Source organism: Harpia harpyja, chromosome 9 (assembly GCF_026419915.1).
Source record: "Harpia harpyja isolate bHarHar1 chromosome 9, bHarHar1 primary haplotype, whole genome shotgun sequence".
Taxonomy (NCBI): Eukaryota; Metazoa; Chordata; class Aves; order Accipitriformes; family Accipitridae; genus Harpia; species Harpia harpyja.
This window is the reverse complement of record NC_068948.1, coordinates 5860293-5870990: the sequence shown is the minus strand read 5'-3', so window position 1 is coordinate 5870990 and position 10698 is coordinate 5860293. Positions and strand designations below refer to the sequence as shown.

Sequence of the window (10698 nt, the reverse complement as noted above, 5' to 3'; positions counted from 1 at the left end):
GAATCTAAATCAGAATCACATGTCAACACAGTTCAGGCTCAGTCTCTGGCAGGATCATTGTTTTTAATGCAATTTACTAATTAAAAATGAGTACCAGATTACGGAAAGTCTGGAAAGAAGCGGCTTGCTAAAATAGTATTTTAGCTCCTTGAACTGCCCGCACCAGAGTCTGCCTTTCATTAAAGTATAATTCGTTTGAATATGGCTCGGCAATTACCGGATGCTCTTCTGAAAAGAACAAACGCGGTTTCTGTTTCATCATCAGCCCTCCGTGTTTAGACTGGAGCTGCTTTTACTACAGATGGAAATGTGTGGCAGGGCTGCGGCAGGTGTATTTTATTCAGCAGATGTACCGTAAACGCATTACAGCAGATTAGCTGGATTTCTTCCTTTAAATGTACACTGCGAGATCCAACTTGCAAGCCAGCTGTTTCTTACCGGCCCGTTTAATCTCCCAGAGCCCGGCTTTGCTTCTTCCTTTAGCAGCTATTTCTGTAGCGGATCGGGCGAGGGAGAGCGCCGCTATGAATTTTAATGCTTCCACCGGGGAATCCCTCCCGCCTCCTCTTTTTTGGATGAGATCCTCGAGGAAAGACCCAGAACACAGCGAGGAGGAGGAGGAGAAGAGGAGGAGGAGAGGGATGGCGTAGCCGCGGTATCGGGGAAAGCGGGAAGGGGGAGCCGCCGGGAGAGGGGGGCCGGCAGCCGGCGGGGTGTAATTAGGGAAGGTGGCGAGGACGACACCGAGGCGGGCAGAGGGGCGGGTGGGGAGCGCGGAGCCATGGGGGAGGAAGGAGGATGACTCGGGGCCTATTTCGCTGCCAGACCCCGGCACGTCAGCAGCAGCAGCAGCAGCAGCAGCGGCGGCAGCCGGAGCTCCGCGGTCCCGCCGCCGCCGCCCGCGGACACATGCGCCCGCCGGCATCCCCCCGGGCCGGCCGCGACGGGGACGACGCCGAGGCGATCCCGCTGCCCCTGGGTCCCGGCGAGAGGCAGAGCCCGCGGCCCGGGCGCTAGCCCGCCTCGCCATCCGCACGCCGCGGCCCCAGAGGCCGGCCGGGACGGCGCTGGGCGGCGGGGGGCCCCCCCCTCCGGGTCGTGCGCTAGCCCGCCGCTCCAACGCCGGCCGCCCCATGGATAAGGCGGGCTCGCTGCACACCTCGGTGCCCACGCCGCCGCCCCGGCTCTACCTGCCGCGCAACTTCAGCTGCAGCGCTTGCCTCTATGGCAGCCTGGCCGAGCAGTGCAAGGGGGGCTGCAGCCCCGACGGCGACGCCGCGCCCCCGCCCGTGGTGCGCGAAGCGGCGGGCGAGAAGCCGCCGCCGCCGCCCCGCGGCCGGGAGCCCTCGCTGCCCGCCGTGCCCCCCAGCCCCACGCAGCGCCGCCGCGCCAAGTCGCTGCCCACGCCCGGCGACCGCAGCCTGCGCCCGGCGCCGCAGCAGAGCCCGTCTCGCCGCAAGACGGTGCGGTTCGCCGACTCCCTCGGCCTGGAGCTCACCTCCGTGCGCCACTTCTGCGAGGCCGACCTGCCGCAGGTGCCGCTGCCCGCCCCGCCGCCGCCGCCGCGCACCGCCGACCTCTTCAAGACCAGGAAGCCGCCGGCGCTGGGCGACCTGGAGCCGGTGCTGTTCGGGCCGCCGCCGCCGCTGCTGGAGCCGCTCTTCCCGCCGCAGCCCGGCGCCAGCCCCGGCTTCGCGGAGCGGGTGCGGCGGCACAAGGTGAGGCTGGAGTGGGTGCGGGCCGAGCCGGCGGGGCTGCGCGGCGCCGTGCGCGTCCTCAACCTGGCCTACGAGAAGGCCGTGTCGGTGCGCTACACGCTCAACGCCTGGGCCAGCTGCGCCGAGGTGCCCGCCGCCTACCAGCCGGCCGGGCCGGCGGACGGCCTCACCGACCGCTTCGCCTTCCTCCTGCCCCTGGGCGCCGCCGCCGCCGAGGCCGCCCTGGAGTTCGCCGTCCGCTACCGCGTCGCCGGCGCCGAGTACTGGGACAACAACGAGGGCAAGAACTACCGGCTGCGGGGCCGGCAGCGCGTCCCGCCCGCCGCCGGTCCCCCGCAGGACCCCGACAGCACCGCCTGGATCCACTTCATCTGATGAGGCGCGGGGCGGCGGCCGCCTCCTCCTGAGTGGGGGGGGGGGGGGAAGCCGCCGTCTCAGCGCCGAGGGGCAGCGCGGAGCCCCGCGGGGCCGGCGGGCCGGTCCTGCCCCCGCCGAGGGCTGAGGAGGGCCGCGGCGGGAGCCCGGAGGGCTCGGCACCCCTCCGGCCTCGCCGGCGGGTCCGCGGCCCAGCGCAGGCCTCGTTTCCAGCCGCCCCTCTGTTAAGCGGCCGGAAGCTATTTTCCCGAATGCTGTTTACAGGTGGATAATTTGTATTTTCTGTGGCCCCGGCCATGTCGAGGGGAAACCTCGCGGGCTGTCGGCGGGGAGGCCGGGGGCACGGCGTGCGGCCCACGCACGGTCTCTGCCTCGGTTCTCCCGCGGCTACCGGCAAAGCAGCTGCCCGGCCAGGCTCCGGAGCCAGGGGCCGCAGGAATTTCCTAGTCAGGACCGGGACCCACAGGTGCAAAGACGTGCTCCCGGGTGCCGGAGGTCAGGACCAGCAGGGTCAGGGCTCTGGAAGCGCGGAGGGCAGTGTCATAGGGCAGCCGTCCAGCCATCCTGTTTGCCTAATCCTGCTTAAGCAAAGCCCGGCTCCGGCGAGGTGCTGGATCTGTGCTTGGAGCCTCGCTGACCCACTCGTGGTCATTGCCCTGCGGGGTTAAGGGCCCGACAGGGCAGGGTTAAGGGACAGACTGCGGTTTTGAACCCAAAAAGGCAAGAGTACGGATGCCCCCGGGTGTAGCTGTGTTTCATCGCGCTGTAAAAGCAACCGATCGGTTTAAAGCAAAGATATACTTATTTTTTTAATTTTGAACCCTGTTTCATGTGTTTAAGCATATTCAGAGAAGAGAAATAACGCCACATACCAATTGAAATGCAACCCACTGAGAGATTTTAAAAAGCAAGTGTTTCGTTTTCAGGTTCACGTGGCATGTTGTAAAGGTGTGTCAGGATCTGATGTTTGTTTCAGTAGGATTGGTCCCATAAAGCTGCTTGTGTTCAGGTCAGCAGGAAAGTCGTGGAACTGCACCAAAGGAACTAGAGGTGGCAGGAGTTGAATCCGTAATTTTAGTCTGCATCCCAAGCAACACTTTCAGTTGTATTCCTGTTAACAGTTTAACTGAACTTCTTATGCTGAGCTGTCTGTGCGGGAGCCTGCTTTCTGAAAAACAAAATGCTCCAAATTTTTCATAATTTCAGCAAGTGACAGATTTCACAAAACTGGCTAAATTTAGTCAGACAAATTGAAGAAAGTCATATCTTGCCATATAAAAATATATCAATAAAAATTACAGAGCATGCTGACTTCTGCCTTCAAAGATAGGTTTTAAATTATATTAGCGGTAAACATAGTATTTTCCTTTTAAAACTTGCTTTTTCAGGAGTTCAGCTGAATGCAAGTTGTGCCGGTGCCAAATCTGGGTGCTAATTTTCCAGGATTTAGGCGTGTATGTGTTTGCAGGAGAGGGACCTCTAGAAATGCGACTTCCGAGAGTAGTAAAACTGATGTCAGTGTGATCTTCTGATTATGAAGGGCTGTAAGATCAGGCCTTTAATGTTTTGGATCTTCTGTAGATTGTTTAGGAACGAAATGTGATTTTTAACTGCGTTTTTGTGTTCCTCAAAAGAGTTAAGTGTCCCAAACGGCTTGAGTAATGTTGAGTTCTCATAGAACCTTTTGACTTTGGTGGGAAATGAGAGTACTTTTGTCTCCTGAGGGTCTGGTTTAGTCAGAATAATTGAACTTATAAATTCGGGGGGGGGGGGGAGGTCTGTTAACTTGAATGGGAAGAGTATTTCATTTAATTTCTCCAGATCACTGTTTCTGATTCAGACTACTTTCTGGAGTATTGGTAGCTTTGTTTTAATTTCCCAGTTGGTTTTCTAATCCCTGTGTTTTTAATAGAAACAGAATATAAAATAAATGTACTGTCGACAGCTACTGAGTATTTCACATTTTAGAATATTAAGGGCCCCGGTCTTGTAATACAGTAATCCTATATATTGCTAGTACACATTTATAAAGCTGGAATTGCAGAACTAGGGTCTTAAAGTGGTCATGATTAAAGCATATTAAGTGGTATATTTGATAAAGAAAGCCCAAGTGTCTTTTAGTTAAACTTATCTTTCTTTATAAGAGCCTTAATACTGGAGAGAAGGAAAAGGACTTGTCTCCATTTGGAAGCACTTTGAAATCTGGTGGAAATATAGCCAAACATATTTTTATTTATGTGTTCTAGCTTTCCAGAACGTTTTTTGCTTGGCCTTTTTTACCCAAATAGTGAACCGACAACTGTTATGTAGATTGATGAAAACGCTTGGAGAAAAAAATAGTTTCTATGCATTTTAGATTAACTGATGCTGCAACTTGCTTGCTTATAAAGCAACTGATGCTGCTTGCTTATAAAGATTTAACAAGATTTCCTGTTTACTGTTTTAATGGCTTTAGAAACACGAGCAGTCCTAAAACCCTTTTTAACAGTGAATAACTCTTAATTCTACAACTTCAAAATTATTTTCCAGCGAATGGCAGTTTTCATTGTCGTTTGACTTATGCAGCATCTGCAGGTCTCTAATCGTTTAAAAATCTCCTTATAGCAACTGTGGCTTGTAAACTCTTTAAATTCGGAATACCTAAATGGATGTACATGCATCAAGTAAACTAGCAAGCTGTTATATTACCATTTTTTTTCAGCATGACTGAGGTGAAATGACTGTTGCTCTCGGTTGAACTTTTGTAGGCGGAATTGGGCTATGGCTTTACAGTACTGTTCAGATATTAATGCTCTTTTATTTATGGCCCCCTTTGTCAAACACAAATCTGAATATTAAACCTTTTGAGGATGTAGCATACCAGAAGAATGTTTTGCAAAACAGAGTCTCCTGAGCTTTCAAGCAGTTAAGCCTGTCCTCAACACTGAATTTTGTGAGTAACTTTATGGGCTTGAACTGGAATCAGACATTATTGATGATATATGTGCAAGTCCAGTAAAAGACATGGTCTGCTAGAAGCATTTATAAACACCTACTTTTTAAAGCCTGGAAAGGTGAGGTTGCACCCAGTCAGCTTTGACCAGACAATGCTGTTGATGAAGTCTGTGGAAGAAGTTCGAGGTGTTTTAATAGAAATTTATCAGTGGTATATGCCAAAGCTGCACTACTTTGATTACACATTTTCACTTCTATCACATGAATTTATTTCCAAGCAAGATTTATTCAGATTTCCAAAAACACGTTCAGTTGCAATGACCATGAGTACTTTTTCCACTGCCAGCTGTCATGTACAGTTTCCAGTCCTTTAGATTTCAATCTGTTGCTATCTATGTGTGGCTTGCTAGAAGCATTGTGATAAATGGAGATGAAATAAAAATCCCAAATAATAATTATATAATATTCACATAAATTATGACTTTGAGGAGGAAAACCTGTGTTGAAGAGCATAATTTTCAAGTTGGCGGGACATCAATCATTTTAACGGGAACAGGAGCAAAACTTTTTAAAATCACATTTCTAAAGAATATAGTTCCACAAAATGAACTTTCACAGGCAAAGTAAAATATTGGAAAATTTTCAAGCCAGCCTTTTTCTGGAAAAAATGTCAGCTCTTTGTATTTTCATTTGCATGAATACAGCCCATGCCACCTTCCTTTCCAAGTGACACTAGAACGGTTTAGGCAAGGGCATAATCCTTAGGTCACGTACTTCACTTTTAAGTAAATTATACATTGCTTATGTCTCTGCAGATGTAAAAATGTGTTTGTCATTTATTGTGCAAAGTTGTAGCTTTATGAAATGTGCCACGTTATTTTATGTGCAATATAGCGATACTTTATACAGTGAGTCAAATTGTACTGTATGTCTGGTATACATTGATGTTTGCTGCTTCACACTTAAACTGGTAGATTTTTTGCATGTGATTCTATGCCTTTCATGGCAATATTTCTGAAATCTACCCTAATTCTTAGAAATCCTAAAAGGAATCAGAACTATTAAGTGACTGTAAATGGAATTTTAGCTAGCTAAACGTATTACTGTTTATTAGCATAAAATCAGTAACTGAAACCGTCCTACTCATTTTCAACAAATGTACATAATTTCAGGTAAATTAATTTTCTTTCTCCTTTTATCGTTTGCAAGCAACTTTCTGATGTGAATGTGTGTGCCTCGGTATCTCAGTAAACAACAGAATAAGTGCACACTCTTTGTCGTTTCAGCATATGTGAGGGGAAAATGTATCACTTGAATGAACAAATGCCTGTTCATGCATAAGCATGATCTCCTTACAGATACATGAAACGTTTTTCCATAGCGCCAACAGGCAAACATCTGCTAATTCTATATTTTAATGTAAAGTAACCTACAGAAATACTCAGAATCTGCTTTTCAACATATTATTAAATATATATTGAAATTTTTATGTGCCTTTCAACATTTCCTATGAAGAAATCTCATGTGTTCCTTAGCTCTCTCACCAAAAGTCCAATAATGGCTTTGTCATTAAAGTGAAATTTACACTAAAAACATAATAATCAGTTCTAATTCCTGATACATTTTCAGCTGTGCCAGAAATCCTGTATCTGTAGCAGCCAGAAGAATTTGATAATATTTTCCCATATTACAGTGAAAGGAATTACAGTCAGAAATATGTCTTCCTGGTAAACCTCTACGATTATGTAGTTAAGTAAAAAACCAAAACAACTGTGACTATAGTTAATATAACAAAATACATTTATTGTGTATATTCACCTCTTACACAGATATTCTAAAAGTATATTCTATCTGAAACCAGAAGTTCTAGTTTTTTATGAAATTTATTTGTGGAGACATGGTGTTTTCAGCTTTTACTGTTATTTATCTGATGCTGCATAATGCATATCGTTAAAACTTTGGATGGATTTAATCTGTCTGCACAGTTTATATCATGAGATAAAAGTGCTCACTGTAAGGAATACCTGAAGAAAATGACTTTTACCTTCCAATTATACTGCATGGCTTTTTGGCAAATCATCAGTAATTGTTTCCTGTATGCACTTCATGTGTACATGTTCTGAATATATGAAAGGATTACTTACTGAAATGAAAATATTTTTGAGCACTGAAATTAAGGTTTTTCAAACATAAATAGTTTAAGGTAAATATAGTCAATTTTGCTGTAAAATAAAAAACCCTAGCCTTACGTAGAGCTGATCAGGTTTTGTTTTTTTTAAATGGAAGATGGTGACATTTTTCAAAATGAAACACGTTCAGGGAAACTTACCTGTTTCAATAGGAAGGTTTTCTCAGGTTCAGCTTATATGAGAGAATTGCCCTAAAACAGTTAAGTGGTGAGAGTACTTCCTTAAATCAGTGTATGGACTTGAATGTAGGTCTTCCGTGATCAAAGTGAATACTGAGCTATGAAACCATTGGCTATTCATTGGACTCTTTCTTTATCCAACTTATAAATACGGCTTTTAAATTATTTTACAGAGAGGTTTTTTGACCCTGGATTTCCTCATGTTGTATGAATATCCTCTTTATTCAGCTATCCTGGCTTTTGTTTGAGCTTTCTGTTGTTGAGAAAGGTCTGATTTTATTTTTATGCAACATAGGAAGATTATTTTACATTATATTTTTGGGGCGAAGGCAGGAAAACTGTTTTCCTTTCAATTTTATTTTTTTAACATTAAACAATAGCATTGCTTGAAATAACACATGCACTAGCGATTCCAAAGAATATAGCTAAGAAAAATGTCAAATGTGAGATGTGCTTTTTTAAAAACATATGTGCTTCGATTTAGTAAGGCAGAGAGAAAGTCCTAGTCTCCAGTGCAAGCGTATTAATACCAGGGATTTCTTTCTATGCAATATTGTGGTGCAACTGGGTTTTTTAGGGATTAACTTGATTGGTGAGTGTATTGGTGTGTGTGTATAGAATATTCTGTTAAAAGTGTCATTAAGGAAACTGTATGTCTTAAATAGTCTTATATCTTTAGGCTCTTTTTTGTCCAGTCTGACTTCACAAAATCATAATAATACTCCTTTGAGTAACAGTAACAAGACAATATTTCACAAAATTGCATAATGAAGTGTCACGCATTGTACTTTACTCTCTATCGCCTTCTAGGGCAAAAAGTTGTGTTACTGTTGTAAGTTTTAAAATTTTTGTATTTCTGTATCTTAAAAATAAGCCAAATTGTATTATACTTTTAAACTCAAAGAGCTAATATATATGTTTTTAAAGCTGATCAAAAATAGTAAAATTAAAATTGGTTGGGATTACTTGTAAATCCAGTTTCTAAACAGTGGCGTAACAAATGTTTGTGTACATCCTGTAACTGGGTTCATGGAGGTGCACCCTGACAAGAAGTTCATGCATTTTAAGGTTGATACAAAATGAGCTCTATCTGGGTGCAAAACCTGCCTACATCTGGACATGAATCCATGTTGTAATGCAGGAAAATTGACTGCTGTGACAGAAAATTACTGTTCTTGGAATGGTTTAAACAAACCTAACTCCTCCCTTATAGTGTTACACAAATTATTTCTCTTTGTAATGGAGATGCTGTCTGTTGAAGACAGTGTTTAACATGCAAGTTTTTATTACTGTTTCTTTGATTTAACTTGGCTTTGTTTAAAAAAAGAAGTTAAAAAAAGGTTGTTCCTTAACTATGTACTTAACGAGTACCTTACTTTTGGTTGTGGTTTCTTCTGCAATGTTTATATTTCACCAAGTAATGTTTGTTTCTAATGTTTGTAAAAGTAATGTAATATCACCCAAAGTTCAAAATCAGTGTTTTCTAATAATGCCTTGTAATTTACCTAGCCTTACAGTATTTCAGATGATTTTCCACCAAAACCGCATCTAGTCACTGGTTGTCACAATTATGAAAAATATATATTTATAAACCTGTAGCTTCTAGCTGTCATTAAAGATTAATGATACAAATTGTGAGCATGTGGTGAATATAAACCTTTTCTTTTTAACTGACAAACCACGAGTTCTTTTTTGTGGAGGATCTGGAACAGTTATGTTCCAGTTCATCCATACTGCATGTATGAAGACATGTTGTGATGTACCTGCACGTCTGAAGACAAATATCTAATATTTGGGCCAGATTTTCCAGCCAACTTGTCTTCAGGCAGTCTCCATTAAGAGTGTTCTCTATGAAAGCTGCAGTATACTGAGTTATGTTGGTAATCTGGTCTTCTGACGTGTAACCACCTTTCAAGAAGGTGGGATGAGATTGTCGGTGGGCGTAAACGTATGTAGCGGTCTTTATAGCCTTGTATCGTTACCAGCATTTCAGACACAGTTTAGCAGTCTGTAGTTCAGAAAGGGATGCCTGTACTTCAGCTGTTTGTGGCTTTACTCCTTCCCGGCTGTGCATCCTTACGGTCACTAGTAACAGTTGAAACATTCTCGAGTGCAGTTCAACATTTAGCTGCCAAAAGCCTGTGCTAGGTGCTAGAAAGTATAGAAACACCAGTCTTTCAGGAGAGGAGGGAGTGGCTTTCATAGAGGGAAGATATGAGATATGTGAAAAGAGCTGTGATTTTTATTTTTAAAAAACCAATAGTTTAAATTTTTCAGTGCTGAAGGACTAGGAGGAAGGTTTCTAAGCCCATATATATTCAGCAGTAACTGCAGTCAAGCTGTTTCTTTAACCAGCACATGCCTTTTCCTCCAGTGGTGATGCAGAATTGAGGCTACCTAGGTAATAGCTAAATGAATTGTAAGGACTCTTCCAAATATTCTTTCTCTGTTAATTGCTGAGTGCAAAATATTTGTTTCCTGAATTGTTATAATGCGCTAGTTTTCACAGTCTTTCACTGTAGACAGCATCTTATCTTACAATGCCAAGAACGATTCTCGGCTTTTCTTTAACCAACACTTTTTAAGCCTTCTTTAGAGTACAGATAAAAGCCATATAGCCATAAGGAGAAAAAATGTTACATGTTTGTTCTCATGTAATTAGTACAACTTATTTTTCTATACTCTTTCAGAAGCATCTGCTTAGCTGTCTCATTATTATTATTAATAATAATAATATTTTTATGTGTTTCTTTGAAGGGCAAAGTAATTAAAATGTAGCTCCAGATTTCACTTTTTTTCCAGAGGGAATGTTTTCTGATTTAACATCTATCTAATCTTGTTGTTCAAGTAAAAATGAACTCTTAGCTCACATAAATTACAGAACCCAGAACTGTTTTCTTAAGATGCCATTATATAAATATTAGACTGTAATAATTAGAATAATAGAGTGTAATTTCTCTTTTCTTTTTGGTAAGGCATATGCTTTGAATTTAAAACTGTTGTTATGCTTGAGTGATCCTGAAGTAATGAGAGTACAGCTCTGGGTGAAGATGATGATGAAGTCACGGTGCTCTAAAATGAAAAAAAAAAAAAAGTAGTTTTACATTGTTCTTCAGTCGGCTTAATTTTTCTTTTCTTTCACTCTTACGTGGGACAAAATATGACTACGGTAATTCATCTGACTATTAATCAGAATTACATATAGTAGATAGAGTCATTAATAACAAGTGTTAAAATGTATGCAGTATTCATATAGTACTACTACTAATAATGATAATAACAATCCCTATTTCTTAATGTCCC

The 10698-nt window shown here is 43.5% G+C and overlaps 1 protein-coding gene across 1 annotated transcript; it reads left to right on the top strand.

The window, feature by feature from the left end:
- Window positions 1-383: 383 nt before the first annotated feature.
- On the top strand, window positions 384-3924 carry LOC128145441 (protein phosphatase 1 regulatory subunit 3E-like). The gene has a single exon (XM_052795506.1). The coding sequence runs from the start codon at window positions 1134-1136 to the stop codon at window positions 2091-2093; it is 960 nt and encodes a 319-aa protein (XP_052651466.1). The 5' UTR covers window positions 384-1133; the 3' UTR covers window positions 2094-3924.
- Window positions 3925-10698: the final 6774 nt, after the last annotated feature.

What these genes read in the sequence shown, in the direction of transcription:
- LOC128145441 (XM_052795506.1), top strand. Translation starts at nt 1,134, where the DNA reads ATGGATAAGGCGGGCTCGCTGCACACCTCGGTGCCCACGCCGCCGCCC.